Here is a 20,696-nt window from a genome sequence, read left to right as displayed (position 1 = left end):
TCGGCCAAGGTCGGCACCGAAACAAGTTACAAAGCCTTCCGGCTTGGGATTGAGTCAACCTTCGGGGACCGAACCCAAGACTTCGGCACTGAAAGGCAAGCCAATTCAGCCTTTAACGGCTTTGGCACAGAAATCATCGGAACCCAAATCCTCGGCACCGAAATCATCGGCTCCGAAACACCGGCTCCGAAATCTTCGCCGAAAATTCTGGCCCAAAAGGACAAAACTGCTCCTCCTCGATCCAAGGAGCCTTGTTTGGAAGTTCCGCCTACTGACCCCAGACAAAAGGAACTGGTTATCAACCACAAAACTGGACACCTTTGGGCAAAGCTGCCAGAGAAGCCAGAATTTGAGAAATCTTACTATATCCTTTTAAATAAAAAGAATATGGGAACTAATACTTCTCCTCCACCTCTTTTATCTTCCCCACCTTCTCATAACACCCATAAATTCCTCTCAGGATGCGGGGGATGGGGATCTAGATGAGGACACACGTGCCACAAGACGATGCTCTAGACCCCTGGGTCGACTATAACACTGATCCTAATAATGACAACGATCCAGACCTATACCCATCTAGGTCTTCTCCTCCAGATGATAACGTGGGGTTTACTGAGTAGATTAATAGAGCTGCACACTATCATGGAGTGCAACTCCATAAGGAGCCGCTTGAGGAAGATTTCCTATTTTAGGCACTAAGTGCATCACAAACGTCAACACATACACTACCTGTACTCAAAGGTATGTTAAAGCATGCAGATGAAGTATTCAAAGATCCAGTGCGAGCTGGGGTACTCACACCTAAAGTGGATAAGAAATACAAAGCTGCACCTACAGACCCAATGTTCATCAGGGTCAGGTCCCACTAGATTCGTTGGTGGTATCAAATGCTCGTAAACGAGCTAAATCTCAATCAACAGGAGACGTTCCGCCTCCCGATAAAGAGTCCAAGTTAATAGATGCCTCAGGCAAAAGAGTAGCAGCACAAGCAGACAATCATTGGCACATAGCTAATATGCAAGCACTCGTAGCAAGGTACGACAGAGCTCATTATGATGAGCTAGAGCAACTAATGCAATACCTATACTTCAATCAGGTGTGCTCTAGCCGCAGCAGATACAGCTTCACGTGCTATTAACACCTTCTCAGGCGCCAAGCATGGCTTAGAATATCACATTTTAAGCCGGAGGTTCAAGCATCTATTTTTAATTCATTTTTTAATAAGGAGCATTTATTCGGTCCTGCAGTGGACACTTCATTAGAAAAAATGAAGAAGGACACTGAGGTAGCCAAGTCTATGGGAGCGCTACAAACACCATCTAACCGTGGCTTATTTCATCGATCCTTATACAGGGGAGGCTCAAAGTCCATGCCTACTGACGTGTCCTCTACCTCATTTGTTTATTTATTTATTTAAGGGCTTGTATAGCGCCAGAATCGACTCGGGGGAGTATCTCTGTGCTTTTTGACGAGTATCAATTGCACATGCGGAAACTGAGAATTTTAAAAGCAAAACAAGGTGGCTTTAAGTAATTTCCTGAAAAGAAGGTGATTCGAACATTCCCTTAAATGAAGGGGAAGTTCATTCCAGTATTGCGGACCGAGATATGACAGAGATTTGCCACCTAATCTCGCTCTCTAGGAACCGTCAACAGGTGTTTAGTACTGGAGCGCAAGGATCTCGAGGGATGATAGGGGGTAACATTTTCTGACAAATAGCTAGGGCCAAGATTGGACAATGCCTTATGGATAGTACAACAGATCTTACATTTTATTCGTTGACGTATGGGTATCCAATGAAATTTTAAAAGATGAGGGTGGGAAGCTGATCTGGGAGGCATGTTCAAGACTAGTTGTGCCGCCGTGTTCTGTACTACTTGTAATTTGCTGATCGAAGTTTCATTGGCAGAAAGCAACAGACCATTGCAATATGAGTGCCTGAAACAAAGTCTTTCGGACAAGGTCTGGGAGTAAAGGAGTTTACTCTCTTTATCCACATATCTTACTTTTTTTAAAAAAACTCCTTTTTACCATCACATCTTTATTAAGACCACTGAAGGACATTGCTCTAAAGTGTTGCTCTTGTTGATGTATATTGCATCTCTAGCCCTGTTCTAAATTTGACATTAAACTGCCTCAGATGCCGCCCTTAGCTAGTCTTGAGTGCCCTCAATTTGTATGCCACTTTCTCCTCCTGATGCCTTTCTGATTTGGTCCTTTTTACATTTACTTGGGCCTTAACCGGCTATGACTTCTTCTGAATCATCAGTCATTCATCAGCTGTTTTTAAAATTTTCTGTGCTTGGACCAACTCTCTTAAAACGACTTATCTTATTGAATAGGCATCAAACAGGGCAGGTAGACAGAGATCACTCTTCAGCAGTCGTTCCTTTTTTAAAAAAAACATTCTGTCCCCATATTTCACTCACTCAGATGAGCAGCAGATATTATCACAGCTCTGTTCATTGGGGCTCCTGCTGTAAGACATGTCTGAGCAGGGAGTCTCTCCTTATAGAGAGTTTTGCTGCAAAATCCCAATCTACTTCCGGTCTTCCTTCTCATACAAAACTCAAAACAAGTGGTAATTATAGGTTCGAGGCATATGAGCTGCAGATTACACACTTTTGCATAGATCGCCATCTGGTGTTGGGCCCGGATGTTTGCAGTTTGTTTTTCCTCTTGGAAAGTCTTTGGAAGTCACGAGGTCGGTGACTCCTCCTTTGGATGGTATTGCGCATGGGCTTCGGCTCCATCCTCAGATTTTTTTTTTCTGCCATCGGGCTCGGATGTAAACTTTGCGCTCCGGTTCCGAACAGCTTCCAGTTCGACGATCGACAGGCAATCCTCACCGCAATTCGCGGTATTGTTTCGATCGCGATCTCTTCAATCAACGCGCCTTCTCATCGGCAAACCTTCGGTTCCAGTCGTCGACGGTGGCCTTCAGGCCTACCCAAGCTCCGGTCCCGGCTCATGGAAAGAACTCCATTTAAAAAGTGCCCTCGATGTGAGTCCAAATTTCCCCACACCGATCTTCATGAGGTATGCAACCTCTGCCTCTCCCCTGAACACGAGGCTCGAGACTGTCCGGCCTGTAAGTCTTTCCCATCTAAAAAGACTATTCGGGACCGAAGAGCCAGAAGGAACATGGCACACTCCTCGACGTCCATTCCAGTCGACATCTTCGGAGACGACATTGACGATCCGGAACATCATCGCACCGAAGAGGACCTCGTCAGCGCTTCCGAGGCCGACGAGTCAGATGTGGAAGACATCACTCCGGCGCAGAGGGTCGTGAGTACCAATCTACCCCCCCACACCCGCGCCGACACCCATAAAGGCTTCGGTCACGCCTTCGCCTCCGGGCCTAAGCAAGACCCCACACCCCACCTTCGGGCCCGGTGAAGAAGCCAAGTAAGCCTTTCGGCGGCTCGGGCTTGAGCCAGCCTACCAGCGGTGCCGTGAAACACACTTCGGCACCGAACAAGAAACCGGCCTCCACCTCGACACCGAGCTCCGCACCGAAGCCCTCGGGGTCGAACCCAGCTCTTCGGTACTGACGCCATCTTCGGTACCGACCAAACCACACAAGACCACCGGCACCGACACTTCCAAGCCGAAGCCCATCTCGGCGCCGACCAAGAGACCGGAGGGTCCCAAGCCGGGTTCTAAGCAACAAACCGGCACAGAAAAACCTAAAAAGACATCGGGCCAGACGCCTTCGGCGCCGACGGACCAAATAACCTCACCAGAACTATTTAGACCGGATCCCTTGCAAAAAACTCTCACCAAGGATCCAAAAACTGGACATTTGACACTCTCTACCAAAAAGAGACATTTGGAGAAGCCTGCTCCGCCTCCACCTCCAAAGAGGAAAGATTCTGCTACCTCTCCGTTCAGAATACCTTCCCCTCCCCCTCCACCTCCTCCTCCTTCCCCACCTCCACCCCCTCCGCCCTCTCCACCCCCACCTCATCGTTCTCTGACCCCCGTCTCCAGACGATGATGATCAGGGGGACCCATATCATGATATAGGGGATGTGCCACAGGACCCCACCCCTACAGGATCCCCAGACCCATGGGACGATTACAATATTCCAGATATCCCCAACGTCCCACAAGACGATCTTTACCCTTCTAGGCCATCTCCACCAGAAGATTCATTAGGGTTCAACCATCTTCTGCAAAGGGCAGCACATTATCACGGGGTGGACTTGCATACCGACCCCGTGGAGGAAGATTTCCTCCTAGACACATTTGATACCTCACATAGGTCCACCTCCATACTGCCCATGCTCAAAGGAGTGGTAAAGCATTTCGCAGAAGTTTTTAAGGACCCAGTTAGAGCCAGGGTCATTAACCCACGTATTGAAAAAAAATACAAACCTGCTCCCTCAGATCCCTCCTACATCAGAGGACCAGCGCCACTAGATTCTTTAGTAGTATCTACGGCACGTAAAAGGGCAAATTCACAAGCGTCAGGTGATGCACCACCACCTGACAAAGAATCAAAACTACTAGATGCATCAGGCAAACGCACAGCATCCCAGGCAGCCAACATATGGCGTATAGCAAACACTCAGGCACTACTGGCCAGATATGACAGGGCTCATTATGACGAGTTAGAAAGCATAATGCACCATCTCCCTGAAAAATATAAAGCTAGGGCCAACAAGTTAATTCAAGAGGGTAAAACAATCACGAATATCTCTATACATTGTGCCCTAGATGCAGCAGACACAGCCTCCAGGGCCATCAACACCAGCGTCCTTCTCCATCGCCATGCTTGGCTAAGGGTATCTGGTTTTAAACCAGAAGTACAAGCCTCCATCCTTAACCATCCCTTTGACCAGGAACATCTATTCGGGCCAAAAGTGGATGAGGCCTTAGAAAAAATGAAAAAAGACACGGATACCGCAAAATCCATGGGGGCCTTACAGTCTCACCCGCCCAGACGCTCCTTTCGGAGTACATCCAGAGGCTACTCCTCAGACACAGCATCCACATCATACAAATCCCCTACTCAGACCACCTTTACAAAAGGTTACCAAAGAGGCGGCTACAGGGGTAACAATAACAAGGGCAGAGGCAAAACAAACAACGCCCGTTCTGCCACACCTCCTACCCAATGACTTCCCACCGCTCCCCCCAGACCATTCCACTCCGGTCGGGGGCAGACTCCAAAATTTCCTTCATGTCTGGGCGACCATCACCTCAGACAAATGTGGGACCCAAATAATTCGGTCAGGCTACTGCCTAGAACTAACATCTAGCCCCCCAAACATTCCACCCAGGCAACGCCCAATGTCACAAGAACATTCAAAATTACTAAAGCAGGAGGTAATCTCCCTCCTACAAAAACAGGCAATAGAACACGTTCCTGTCAATCAACAAAATATGGGGGTCTACTCCCTATATTTTCTCATACCAAAAAGAGACGAGACTCTACGACCTATTCTAGATCTCCGGCCCCTAAACACATACATACACTCAGACCATTTTCATATGGTAACGCTTCAGCAGGTACTTCGCTCCTCTCCCAAAACGACTTCCTCACCACTCTGGACTTGAAAGACGCATACTTCCACATTCCAGTGCACCATGCTCACAGAAAGTTCCTCAGATTTGTAGTGGACGGACAACACTACCAATTCAAAGTGCTCCCATTTGGAGTCACAACAGCATCACAGGTATTCACCAAGTGCCTGGCAGTAATGGCGGCACACTTGAGAAGACAGCACATTCACATCTTCCCATACCTAGACGATTGGCTGATAAAAGCCACTTCATACAATCAGTGTGTACAACACACCTCCACCACAATCGAACTACTTCACCAACTAGGCTTCACGGTGAACCACCAAAAGTCCCAGCTACAACCATCCCACATAAAACAATACCTCGGTGCCACCATAGACACCTCAAAAGTGATTGCCTACCCCAATCCGGCCAGGATTGCAAGCATTCAGGCTTAACGACAAAAATTCATACCTCAACACTCCCTTCGAACACGAGTGTTCATGCAACTAATAGGGATGATGGCCTCTTGCATTTTCATAGTGCCCCACGCAAGACTCCAGATGCGTCCCCTCCAAGAGTGCTTAGCGCACCAGACCCAAGGTCAACTGACAGATCTGGTGTTGGTAGACGGTCGCACCCATCGCTCTCTGCGATGGTGGAACACCACAAACCTTTCCAAAGGTCGACCGTTCCTGGACCCGGTTCCCCAGATAATACTAACAGCGGACGCATCGCTCTCCGGCTGGGGAGCTCACCTATTACATCTCACCGTGCAGGGCACATGGACGCCTCAACAAAAGCTACTCCATATCAACCATCTGGAGTTACTAGCAATCTTTTTAGCCCTAAAATCTTTCCAAACACAGATTTCAGGCAAGGCAGTCCTCATTCACACAGAAAACATGACGGCCATGTATTATATACAAAAACAAGGCGGCACACACTCTCCACAGCTCTCTCAATTAGCACAGAGCATATGGAGATGGGCAATTCCCCCCAAAATCTTTCTCCTAGCTCAACATGTCCCAGGAGTCCAAAACACTGTGGCATATCTGCTCAGCAGACCGACACAACAAATCCACGAGTGGGAACTTCACCCACAGGTTCTTCATCCGTTCTTTCAAATGTGGGGGCATCCACAGATAGACCTCTTTGCCACCCACGAAAACACAAAATGCCCAAGCTCAACCGCCAGATACCCACACCCATTGTCCAAAGGAAATGCGATATGGATGAACTGGTCAGGCAAATTTGCGTACGCTTTTCCGCCTCTCCCACTCATTCCATTAGTGGTGCCCAAACTACAACAACACTCCCTCACACTAATCCTAGTAGCTCCAACGTGGGCCAGACAACCGTGGTGCACCACGCTGCTGGAACTCTCTGTAGTACCACACCAAAAACTACACCTCTCACCATGCCTCCTAACCCAGAACCATGGAGAGATCAGACACCCGGACCCAGCTCAGCTCAACCTTTCGATCTGGCTCCTGAAATCCTAGAATTTGGGTACCTAAATCTTCCCCCTGATTGTATGAACGTCATCAGAGAAGCTAGACGACCTACCACTAGAGCGTGCTACGCTGCCAAGTGGAAACGTTTTGTTGTTTATTGCCATAACAACACCATCAATCCCCTGGACGTGTCCATTCAACACATCATAGGCTACTTACTCCACCTACAAAGGTGTAATCTAGCCTATACGTCCATTCGACTACACCTCGCAGCAATTGCAGATTACTTACAAAACAGGCAACATCTTTCACTCTTTAGAGTACCTGCCATTAAAGCCTTCATGGAAGGCCTAGAAAGAATAATTCCCCCCAGAGTACCACCCTCACCTGTGTGGAACTTAAATATTGTTCTCACAAGGCTAATGGGACCTCCCTTCGAACCTTTACACAAATGCGAACTACAATTCCTAACATGGAAAACAGCTCTCCTTGTAGCCATCACTTCCCTTAGAAGGGTCAGTGAGATACAAGCACTTACCATACAAGAACCTTTTCTTCAAATGCACCATAACAAGGTTGTTCTCCGTACCAACCCAAAATTCCTACCTAAAGTCATTTCCCCTTTTCACCTAAACCAATCTGTAGAACTACCAGTATTTTTCTCGCAACCACAGACCGTTGCAGAAAGGGCTCTGCACACGCTAGATGTCAAGAGCCTTACTCTACTACATCGAGAGAACACAACCTTTCCGCAAGACCAAACAACTTTTTTTCTCTTTCTCTCCACCACACAAGGGCAACCCCATCTCAAAATCAGGGATAGCTAGGTGGATTGTAAAATGCATTCAGATTTGTTACCACAAAGATAAAGGAACGCTATCCGTTCCCCCATTCTACACGAAAGATAGGGGCTTCCATGGCATTTTTAGGGAACATCCCATTAGATGATTTCTGCAAAGCAGCTACATGGTCAACACCGCACACTTTCACTAAACACTATTGTGTAGATGTGCAAACTAAGCAACAAGCTAGTGTGGGCCAGGCTGTACTCAAAACGTTATTTCAAACCACTGCAACAGATACCGGTGGTCGCCGCTAAGGTTGGGAACTGCTATATAGTCTATGCAAAAGTGTGTAATCTGCAGCTCATATGCCTCGAACTGAATATGCTACTTACCAGTATGCATCTGTTCTTGGCATGTAGAGCTGCAGATCTACACACGCCCACCCGCCTCCCCGGCTACCTGTATCTGTTCCAGTTTATCTTATCTAGATGCACACATGGGTTTCTTCACTGTTATTACTACGCTCCATCTTTCCCTGCTGGCGAAAAACAATCTGAGGATGGAGCCGAAGCCCATGCGCAATACCATCCAAAGGAGGAGTCACCGACCTTGTGACTTCCAAAGACTTTCCAAGAGAAAAAACAAACTGCAAACATCCGGGCCCAACACCAGATGGCGATCTATGCAAAAGTGTGTAGATCTGCAGCTCATATGCCTTGCTATGCGGAACTCCGCAAATTTACAAAAAAAACTCTGTGAAGTTCCACGGGTGGCAGAGTGCAGTGCGAACTGCAGTTTGTTCTGGTATTCCTGCTGCTCATTTAGAAATTCTACCCGAGCGGCAGCTCGCGCTTGGGAACTTACTGTTTGCGATCGGGAGCGGGGCAAAAAACTCCGCTGCACATTGCAAAGCGGAGTTTTCTGCACTCCGCGAGCTGCGCAGAGTACGGAGTGCAGAAAACTCCACAAAACTCCGCGAACAAAGCAAAGTTCACCGCCCAGGCCTAAACGTTAAGCACTGTTTTGTTCCGTTTTTAACATACCCCTTGTCTTTTCCTCTGCATTGAAAAAGTAGCATTTCTTTTACGTACCACTTCTTCATCAGGAGATTGAGCTGAGGATACCTTCTGGTGACCAGACAAGTTGCCTTGTGGAAATAAAAACAAAAGGAAGTAACTCATAAGGAGGATTGAAGGGCCATCCGCAGATTTATTGGAACATTAAAAATACAAATCAACATGTTGTATTTTAACCTGCATTCCATTTACATTAAAATGTAACTTCTTATTTTGCAGTTTTGCTGCTGTTATGAATTTATGGACTGCACATCTTTTTTTTCTGTTGGAACTTCCCGTTTAGGTGTTGAAGAGAGTGTTCTTACTTTGGGTAGACTAAGGAACAAAAGGGTTGACAGAAAGGCTAAAAATGAATTAGTTGGATTTTTTAACGAGGAGATCGGACAGAGCTTACACATTTTCTGTAGAAGAAATTATCTTTGCCTGTCCAAGAAGGCTTAACAAAGGATCTCTTTCCTTCCCTCACTTCTCCACTCTTTTCCCCTCCTTTCTTCTCTGTTTACACAATTCTATTAACTCTTCTAGATCCAGCCATAGGGTGGCATTTTCATTCAGTGAAATGATTTCACTGCTATAGGGGAATTGCAAGTTTGGTGCAAGCGGGTCTTTGCCTCCGAGTCAGGATTACAACTTGGGTGAAAATTTTCCAAAGATCCATCTTTTTTTACTGACCCAGATTTTGCTAGGTGAAATTAGTGGAGATCTAAAACATAAAATACCACATTATCTCTCTGGCTTAATGTTGAGGTACTTTCTACTTTTCTTTGTTTAATTTTTATTTCAAATAGATAGATACATAACCACAGCCAACGCGTTTCGTTCCTTTAAAGATACAATTTCTTAACGGAACTTCTTCAGGGCTGCAAAATAAGAAATAGAAAAAATATATATATATAATACAATCATTAAAACTGACGGACGTACACATATATTTACAAACATTAAAAACAAATTTCGTGTCATTTTAGATCATTCCGGTTGTACAGAAATGGAATTGATATTTACAAAAATTGTACACATTTTTCTTCATTCTTATACACGTCCACCTATATTATATAAACACAAAATTTCCAAAAGTTTATAGTGAAATAATGAAAGAAGAAGGAACTCTAATCCACCAATAAAGTATTTCAAGACTCCCTAATTTACGGTTTATATAAATTCTAGACAATCTTTCGCTTTGAGTCTTTTTAACCAAAGCTAAAACTCATAATGTGCAGGTCATCATCTTACCTCAAAGTGACAGCAAATTAAATGCAGGCTTTGGATTTCAAAAATTGAAAAATGACGAATAGGTAGTGTATACCACTTGATAATGGAACTATCCAGAGATCAGAAGATATTCTAAAAGAAAATATGTGACAAGGAGACCAAATTAGAACAATCTGAATTCATTATTATGATGTTTTGAGAAGTGGAAGGGAAAAGAAGGGATAGATATAATCAAGTATCTCACCAGATTGATCGTGGAGGGTCTGACTAAAGCTAAATACCAGTGGTTGAAGTTTAAAGTATTAAGATCCATTTGAATGGTGATTGACAAAGATTCATAATGAGAATCTGAAACAAGATAAAGCAATTTTTATATAAAAAATTTTTTTATTTGCTCACTTTTGATTTGAAGTGATAAGGATACATTACTTCATAGTGCATAACAGGCTCGACAGTTTTGGCCCTTATTTCTAGAACAAGAATTTAAAAGGGTTTCTACTTCAAGAAGACCTCATAGAATAACAGACTGCTATTATGAATAAATTTCAAGAGAAGGTGCTTTTGTTTTATATTCACGAAGAACATGATAGACTCCAAAGTGTTGTCATATATCCCTCAAAATGATAATTCAAGTTTGGATGACCCCAAAGAGAACAATCTGCAACTTTTGGAAGATATAATAATCAAGAAAGAGCGCTTGGGTGTGTTTTTTAAGATTTGCAGTGATCTCACCTGTACTGTTCCTTCAATTCAGTTCATGAGGTAGAAACCCTTTTAAATTCTTGTTCTAGAAATAAGGGCCAAAACTGTCGACCCTCCACGATCAATCTGGTGAGATACTTGATGATGACCTGCACATTATGAGTTTTAGCTTTGGTTAAAAAGACTCAAAGCGAAAGATTGTCTAGAATTTATATAAACCGTAAATTAGGGAGTCTTGAAATACTTTATTGGTGGATTAGAGTTCCTTCTTCTTTCATTATTTCACTATAAACTTTTGGAAATTTTGTGTTTATATAATATAGGTGGACGTGTATAAGAATGAAGAAAAATGTGTACAATTTTTGTAAATATCAATTCCATTTCTGTACAACCGGAATGATCTAAAATGACACGAAATTTGTTTTTAATGTTTGTAAATATATGTGTACGTCCGTCAGTTTTAATGATTGTATTATATATATATATATTTTCTATTTCTTATTTTGCAGCCCTGAAGAAGTTCCGTTAAGAAATTGTATCTTTAAAGGAACGAAACGCGTTGGCTGTGGTTATGTATCTATCTATTTGAAATAAAAATTAAACAAAGAAAAGTAGAAAACACTTTTGGACTTCTTTTCTATGTTCAGTGCACCTCCATTTAATGTAAATTGTTTGTCAGAATTTCCCCTCTGAGGCATCACTAGGTGAATGGTGCTGGAGATTTTGTGCACTAACAGCCAGATAAGGCAGCAGCATATTGGGAGTGAGGTGCTACCATTTTGAGTCCGTCACCTTTGTTAGTTTTGATATTGTAATGTTGAGGTACTGTTGCAACTGTGACAAATCAAACCTAGTGCTATCTGTCTTTTCCTGGTGGTATTACCACATGGTGATTGTAATGATGGCATGTAATAGACTAGTAATATTATTTTATGTTGCTGTTCAGTGGGTAAACTGTGGCAAAAAAATGCAAGGCTAGATTTTAAGCCCCATTCTTATGCTGTAAAACTACCTTTAATAATATAAAAACAAATCAATTTTTGTGATATGATTGAAGCAACTGGGCACTAATCTAAAATCTTCTGCTGCCTCAGAGCCTATAAATGAGCTAGTCTGATATGATCTGTTTCAGATGGTTAGCTCTTTTCCTGTCTCTGAAAGCCTCCTACAGGCTCCATCATCTGCGCTCCTGGGCAGAGCAAAAGGAGGAGGAAGGCCAACCCACATCTCAATATCTGAAGAACAAGGATTTACTACTGTCCATCGACTGGCCACTATCCTTTCCAAATCTTCACAGCTGTGCTGTTCTCCAGGTAAGAGAAGCACTCTAGTTTTCCATTCCATATGAAGCATATTTACTAGTTTGACAGTTCCCAGGTAGCCAGTACTCATTACCTGTAACATTCATAATGTTTTCCTGTTATTCTTATTTGTAATCTTGCTCATTGTTTGAAGCATTTAATGATGAATGGTGGGTTTCTCAGGTAAAGCACAAGGGTGTTCTTTAACTTGTGTGGATGTGTAGAATTTCTAGGTGTTATTTGGTTCAGTTCTTACTTGAGGGGTTGGTGGAGTTGTAAGATTTGCGAAAGATGAGTTATTTTTGTTTTTCTTAACAAAAGCTGTTGAAGGAGAGAAGGACTGTCTGTGCAGAACCTACCAAAGGTGCTTGATTGCAAGTCTCTAAAGCTGAACTCTAGTCATTCGTAAAATCATTTAGTTCTGGATAATTGGAATGCGAGGAAGCCATGTGTCACTGCTGATATTCTGTGCTTTGTTCTAGAGTAATGTCATTGACATGTCAGCTATCCATACACAAATATTTACTTTGGTAACTAAATTGCACATTTTATTTGAACAGTAACCCACTACAGATTTATGCTTTGCTTATTCTTCCATCTAGTGGTTGGGGTCAACAGGTTCAACTTCTTTTTCCTCATTAAGTTCAGAGCACAGTTAGCTGGAAAGGTCAGGACTAATTTTAGGTAAACTCAATGATAGGAACAGCTGGCATCTGTGGATTTGGTGAAACAAGTTACTTATGTGTAACAGGTATTTTTCCCTAGCTTCATATGCTGTGCATAACCTGCTACTTGGTATTCTGATTAGAAAAGTTGAGTTTTATTTTTTCAGTGGTCATTGTGGGCATCGAGCATCGGAGGGTCTACATGGAGACCCTCATTTAACTTTGAGTAGTTCATCATCATCTTTATTGTCAGCAAAAGCATTTTACTACAAGAGCATACAAGAGTAAAGCACACAAAGTTATATAATGATTATATATATATATATATATATATATATATATATATATATATATATATATATATATATATACATGTGAGAACATTTAGGTTAAAAAAAGGCATTTCGATACAGAATTCATTCAGTGTTCTTATTCTCTTCCACCATCTGTTTAGTTTGACAAAGTTCCAGAGTTGGACGTCTGAGCAGTTTGTAATTCCCAAATATGCAGAGGAGAAGCTACAGTTTCTCATTGACTGAAAGGGTTACCTTTCTAGTGCATGATCCTGAGAAAATACTGCTCCTGTTCACGCTTCTGCATTGGTCCTTCCAGAGCATCGGAGAGGGTTGGAGTACTGTCATGCAGCTGAGGCTGTGGCACTCGTCCTGTCCCGCCTGGGAGCCCTGCACCACCAGACTCTCTAATGAAAGATGGGCAATTAGTCATCTTAATGCCACCAGGTGCTAGGCAATGATGGCGGGCGATCTGAAGGTTCACCACTGGAGATGAAGTAGGCTTGCCCCACTCTATTAAAACAGGCTTTATTGATACCCTGTTGAACGGCAGCAGAGGCTCAGAAGCCGAATGCCAGTTGCAAAATTTCTGTCCGGATACTTGGTTTGTTTTCCTTAGAGGGGGGCAATGATACTTCTAGCACCTCTTTGTAGGAAGCTGGCTCTTTATATAGTATATCAAAAAGGGATATACTGTGCAAAGAGTCCAGGCATTTCCTTATAAGTGGACAGTGGTTTGCTCTAGCAATCTCAATGTGTTCTTCTAGGGGGTAGTGGAATCGAGCAGCCTCAGGCTTATCAAAGAGGAGCATTATACATCTGCAAATACACGCAATAGTCAGTAAATTATGCACACAACTCAATAAGGAAATCCACACCAATTTACAAAAATAATATGTATCTTTATATATATTTAGGCACCAGAATCAATACAATCAGGTTAGTACGTTTTGCAAGAGAAATACTTTTACGTTTCAAAAAGTCGACATTGCATTTTTCAGAAGCTGCAATGTTATCCTATGGGAGGGAAAACAAATACGGCACTCGGGTAGAGTACAGCGACTTGCAAAACCAATCTCCTGGACTTAAGTGAGTATAGCACAAGGGGCAAGGCTGCACCAGCAGGTCACCTTGGGCGGCCGGGTGCAGTGGTGCAATACAGCGTTAGGTGGCCAATGTTAGTCAATGGGGATCGGTCTGTGTGAAAAGAGGCACAGGTTTCGACTGGGAGGCCAGTGAGGCTGAACCAACCAGAGGGTTCAAGTCTTGCAATGCTAGCGGATGTGGTGCTGAGGGTCTTTGAGGTGTAGGGTTTCTTCTTCTGGGAGTGCTCGCGTTAGAGTGGGCCTGCACACAAAGGTTGCAGGTGTTGTCGGAGAGTTCACGAGGGGTGGAACCAAAGTGGACTCCGTCTCCTGAGGGCTTGGGGTCTTCGCTGACACATTTGGCCCACTTCGACTCGTGCTTGGGTGCAGTGGTTCTTGGGGCCGTCTGGTGTTGGGGGTTTTGGAGTCCTCGCGTTTCTTCTTTGGGTGCCTGCAGGATGCAGGAAAGCAGCTCTGCTGCCCCACTGGAGTCCTAGGGTCTTTAGTGAAGGCAGGCAGTCCTCCCAGGCTTTGGAGGCATGACAGCATGCCCAACTTTGTGCAATTCGATGGGGAACAGCAGAAAGCCGGCAGGACTGGTGCCAAGTCAGTTGCTCTTCTTCAGTCTTTTCTTTCTCAGCTCTTCAGTGTCTTCCTTATTCGTAGGTCAGCAGGATCTGCTTTTCTGGTGCCATGAGCTCCCCCAAATACTGAATTTAGGGATGTTACGGGAGTATTGGGTAGTAGCCAACAGGCAACCTGACTCTGGGGTCATTATGCCCCTTGTATGACTGCTTCCTGTGGGAAGTGGACATAACCATGCCCCAGAGTTCCTAAGTTTGCCATCACCAAGAGGGCTAACTTTGAAAAGTCCCCTCCACTTTAGGTAGCCCACCTTAGGGGTGGTACTAGCCTGAGAGTGTACACACCTATCTGATTAGCAAATTTCCACCCCTTTCCAGGTGCCAAAGGGCTTTGGACAAAGGGGATTGGCTTCCTTTCCAGTGAGGGAAGCCAGATTTGCATACCAAAGGCGGTGGGCTCTTTGAAGCTCCCTAGCCTTGGAATGCTAATCTGCAGGTCATCCTATGGGAGGAGGTGTAAACACCCTCTGCCCTAGCAGGCTTTGGTTTTGACCTCCTGAGAGCAAAGGCCCTCACCCTTGGGGGTCAAAAACTTGTCTCTGGTGGCAGGCTGTTGAAAACCAGTCAGTTAGCACACCAGTAATTGGTAGGTTTTCAGGGGTGCCCTCTGTGTGCATGTATTAATAAATCCAACACTGGCATCAGTGTGGGTTTATTAAAACGAGATGTTTGATACCAAACATCTCTATTTTCAGTGAAGCCATCATGTAGCTGGGGAACTTGTTTTCACCAGTGCCCAGTACATGTACTTAAAATGGTTTCCCTGTTCACTTGTACTTGCAGCAATGGAACTGACCAGCTCAGGCGCATATCTGCTCATGCTGTTATGCCCTCACATATAGTATAGTGCACCCTGCCTTAGGGCTCTAAGGTCTGCTGAAAGGGTGACTTACCTATACTGCATGCAGTGTATTCAGGCATGGCACAAAGGGATGTGTGCCATGTCGTGTTTTCACTTTCGACTGCATGAAGAATCTCAGCCTGCAGAGGCAGTCTGTATGTGTTTGGTGAGGGGTTATTTAGGTTGGCACAATTAGTTCAGCAGCCCTTAAGGACCCTCTTTTGCCCCCTTGCCCTAGGTACCACTTACTAGGAACTTGCAGAGAGGGCTAAAGGTATTGCCAATTGGGGTAGAGTTGCACAGTTTTGGGAGAGAGATCTTGCACTGGGGACCTGGTTAGCAGGAACCCAGTGCACCTCCAGTCAAAAATCACATTTGATACCAGGCAATAAGTGGGGGTGACGATGTCAAAAATGGGCACTTTCCTACACAGCTGCCTTATTAAAGGTGCCTGCAAATTATACCATATCCTCTGAAAGAGCCCCGGGGGGTATTTTATGTGTACATCTCGGGAAGTATTTAGACTACTTGCAGTTTGCAGCGCAAGATAATCAACAGTGGCTGTTGTCACAGTAGAGAGATTTCCCTGATCACTGCTTTAGTCTTCATTATGTTTTACTGTGGCAAGCATTTCTATGCGATCTGAGCCAAAATATTCATCTTTAGGAAAGGGCCTAATTTGAGACTCCTCCACCAATATCTGGGGCTGGTGGTGAGAGAACATTTAGTACGGTCTTTGTCTTAGGAAAGGTTGCTGCCTGGTATAGAGGTTTTGTACATGGATACATTAGTGCTTAAGTGGGTGAGATTGGTAAGGCATTTACTGGTTCGATAGTGGCTTTTGGAAAGCAGAGTGGGAGTGAATGCAACCATAGGAGGACTCTGTGGCAAAAGCCCAGTTGATAGTCCAGATGACTCCAAAGGGCCTCAGGGAGCACCAAAGAGATCGTGGTGGATTAAAGCCACCATTGCTTGTGTGAATGCGGCGATTGATGTGGGATTAAATCAAGGGTCTGTAAACTCAGGAAACTTGGGGTAAACCCCAGGACCGGTGTCAGGGTAACCTCAACCAACTCTGGCTCTGAGGGTGAAGCTAGTTTATGTTGTGGAAATTCACATGTTTGCTCTGAACACTTACCTCTGAAGCACAAATGAAGGTTTGGTGCTTGAGAGTCCCATACCATAAACAGCTTGGTCACCTGCACCCTAGTGGCATGAGTATGGATGAGTGACATTTATTGTGAGACATGGAGTCAGTCATATCTCGACTCCCCCAGAGACCACAAGCACATCTCATAGGGGATCTGATATGGACACCTGCTTATAGCAGGACTGGCAGTGTTTGAACCCTCATTTTTGGGGTGATGGCATCCTGTCAGCACTGCAAATTAAAGTTGTGAGAAAGAAAAATTAATCAAAAGCACTCAAGATCTGCATTGAAGTATGGAGATGGAAAAAAGGAACTGATGTCAGTGGTCTGGGGTGATACTTGTATCACTCCAATGATACAATTTCCATGGTGGTTTCTTGCATTGAAACTGAATTGAGCACCATCTGCTGGTGCGGGAGAGCTAGTTGTACATTTCCACATCCAGTCTTGGACCTGGCGGAGATTCAAGAGGTGAGTCATCTGCAGGTAGATAGAATATCCCCGAGAAAGAACATTAATTGAAGGTAGGTAACTTGTTTAGACTAAACCAAAACATCAGCCAGGCTAAGGACCACAAGATTAGTCTTGAGTCTTTTATCGCTTCTGATATCAGGTCCACAGCGAGGCACAAATAGAAATCTTAGTACATCAGTGTTTGGTGAACAGAGAGATTAGAGAAAATTAGGAACACAGAAATAGTACACTATAAAGAAGCTTCAATAATCAGTTCTCAGCAAAAGAAGTGTGCTCCATTAAAGAGACGCCATGTGACAGTCCTTAATTTCAAAGGTGCAAGGTTACCAACAGAAACAAAATAATAAGTGGCAACCTACCCAGTCTTCCTACTGTGGGCCACAAAAACACGTCCAGGAGAAGTGGTCAAAGTGGACATGGAAGATGGTCCATCCCAGTATCAATATACAGTGATTTGTTTATAGGGCTCTTGATATCGGAACAGAGGGCACTTGTAAACACAGGCAGATGGGTGTTGGATCTCCTAACTTGAGAAAAGGTTAACACATTTACTTCCCAAGAACAGGAAAGTAATACATGAACATATGCTGCTAATATGACCAACAGAAGTGAAGGCACTCCTAGATAAGAGAGGTACCACATGCAGAAAGGTCAACGGGTGTACTTCACATATTTTTTTTATATCAAAGAATCACAGCACTGTCAGGCCCATATTGGACTGATGGTCCCTGACAACAGATTTTGCAGCCATTATCTTTTTTTGGGTTCACATACTGGGCATTATTCCGCTATCTAATGGGATAATATTTAATTACAGGGGCATCTTCTGAAGACCTGCTAGATGAAAAGTAGAAAGACAATTCATTTGTTACAAGGCATAGGATTTACAGTTGGTTTGCAAAAAATCTCATCTACCAAAGCAATGCTGTTAAGGCCTGACTGCAATCCCTAGATGTCTTTGCCTCAAGTCACAGTATCTGTCTCTAAGAAAAGTTGTAACACTATTAGGAATGATGACTTTATGCTTTCAACTATTAGTTAATGCCATGCTGTGCATAGGACTGTTCCAAAAAATGATCTAAACACAGCTGTTACAGACAGTAGGGGAAGAAGATCAACTTGCCTGGAATAAGAAGGTGGAGATGTCCTTTTTTGGGTGAAATTTGCACAATCTATCAGATTGAAGGATGTTCACCCACCTAGATCCCCAGTGACCATGAAAACAGGCCCAACCCCAACAGATTTGGGAACTCATCCACAGGAATGGAAAGCACAGGGCTGGCCTTGGGTCTTTTACAGATCAGGACCGCACAACAATGTTTTATATTAAGATATAGGAAAGAACACATCCTCCACAACTATCAAAGGAAGCCAAAACAATATGACCTTGAGCTGTAAATAGGTGCATCTCATTCACAGCAGAACATGTTTCAAGAGCAGAACATAACCAACTTAATAGACTCACTAAGTCATTACCTGGAAGAGTATTACAGATGGGAACATGAATGAAAGACAGTCAACTTCAATGTTTTAGTAATAACATTAAAACATATAGTTATTTCCCACCAGTCAAAACAAAAAAATGCCAGAACTATGCATCCTGATACCCTCAGTTGTTTCCTCTTTTCCATTATGAATATGAACCCAGTCCTCTCTACAGATAATATGATGATGACTGCAAAGCAGTTAGTTGATCACGTGTGAACGATGTTTTTTTTAATTGGAACACTGTCCCATTTTCAATTTGTCCAGCTGCACTATCCTTTTTCCAGATTTTCAAGCGGGTATTTTGATAGTGTTGCTTACCGTAGATGTAAAAACCAAGCCATATTCTCATTGATTGAGGCCATGGTGGTAAACTTGATACAGGTGCACGTGCATCGGTGATGTAATAGAGACACACTCTTTAATATCACTTTGCACCTGGCTACATAAGTAAACACTGCTATCAAGTTCCTGGCATGAGGGAGCTTGGCTCATGAGCCGGCTGCTCGAGGCACCTTGTGGCTGTCGTGATCCCACTATTAGTTAGGAGACCGACTGCACATGTTGATTTTATGAAACTGTAAAAAATGTCTGGATAGATTGTCTCACTTATCTGCACAGGTACTTGGACTCTGAAGATGCATGCAGTTCTGTTCTGAATTGGCCTGGCCAAATTATGAGCAGTGGCAATAACCCTTTTGTTTCCCCTTCTTATAATTTACTGCGCTCGTCTGTTTATGATGCCTTAGTAACTATCACTTCTGCTCTTAACTGCCTGGCTAGAAAGTTAATTTATGGTGTCTTCTAAAAGGACTCCTTTGACAGGTGGCAACTTATAATGTTGTGTTGCCAGCTTTCCTCCATGGAGCATTTATTATATATTTTGCCCTTGTGAATATGTAGATGAGTTTGATAAATGAGGCCCTAATTGAGCAGAACGACTTTGCTTTAGTGACTGTTCAATGGCAAGTTATCATTAAACCATTATTCCCGATTAATAATGAACATATTGATTATTGTCAAATTTCAGAATGGTTATCAGCAGTGACCGCAATGGAAGATGTGGATATGTTAAATCATTGAGAGCTCAGTGCTAGAGCAAAGTTACACTTACCTCACTTTTGGCAAATCATTGCAGGGGCTACTTAGCGGTTATTATTTGTCTGATGTTCGTTCATCCTGCATATCCATACAGCGTTTTGTGTTTTAACAACAATAGATTTTTTAGGTTGAGCCTGAGTAGCGCATGCTCTGCGAGGCATGCTGTATTCAAGTTGAAGCTCTGCCCACTCTCCGCCCATATTTTTCATTGGCTTGTCATTGTCCTTTGTAAATGCTGGCTTCTGATTCGATAATAGGCTTGTTAGTCCCTCCTTAGAACCGCCTTGTCTTCATTTGTGACCTCCCATGAGGACTGGCCCTTTTACTTCTGTTGTTCCACAGTGTGTCTTATTTAGTCTGTAAGCACTATTTTCTTTAATGAGTTTCTCCTACTGCAGGCACGATATGCTTTCCTGCAACACTCAGCACGTCATGCGCGCTTTCACTTTCCAAGCAGCCCGGGATATGGCAGCTGCTTCTTTGAAATGAAATAGGTCTCGCGTTTACAAGAGTTTAAGTTATTGGCATTGTAAATGACTGCCTTTTATTTATGTGTTAATTATCAAAACAGATAAATAAAAGGCATTGTCATTTATTATGCCAATAGCTTAAACTCTTGTAAATACGAGACCATTGCATTGCAAATGCTTGTTTTTTTGTTTTTTTTTGGTAGAGGGCGCATATTGAAAATTCTTTTATACTTTTGGCAGCTTTAACTTTCTACTAAAAGCCAATATGCTGTCTGCCATACGGATGGAAATCGTCGTAGCAGAACTGATCTGTGTAAGCAGCATGAAAGCACGCTGTAATACAAGACGCTTTTGGTGGGTTATGCTTCCCCATCTCGCTCCATCTACCCTGAAGTTAATGACTCTATCGCGTTTCAATGACCCTAGCTGTTTGAGCCAGTT

The 20,696-nt window shown here is 43.6% G+C and overlaps 1 protein-coding gene across 2 annotated transcripts in view; it reads left to right on the top strand.

Moving 5' to 3' along the window:
* Positions 1 to 20,696, top strand: part of INO80 (INO80 complex ATPase subunit) — a 670,892-nt gene that overhangs the window by 368,652 nt on the left and 281,544 nt on the right. For both annotated transcript variants that reach the window (XM_085626921.1, XM_085626922.1), the window contains exon 24: positions 11,879 to 12,059. In XM_085626921.1, coding sequence (XP_085483047.1) covers positions 11,879 to 12,059 — 181 coding nt within the window. The remainder of the gene's footprint in view (positions 1 to 11,878; positions 12,060 to 20,696) is intronic.

The sequence above is a fragment of the Triturus cristatus genome, chromosome 9 (assembly GCF_964204655.1).
Source record: "Triturus cristatus chromosome 9, aTriCri1.1, whole genome shotgun sequence".
In the NCBI taxonomy this organism is placed as follows: Eukaryota; Metazoa; Chordata; class Amphibia; order Caudata; family Salamandridae; genus Triturus; species Triturus cristatus.
This window is presented reverse-complemented; position numbering and strand designations above follow the sequence as displayed.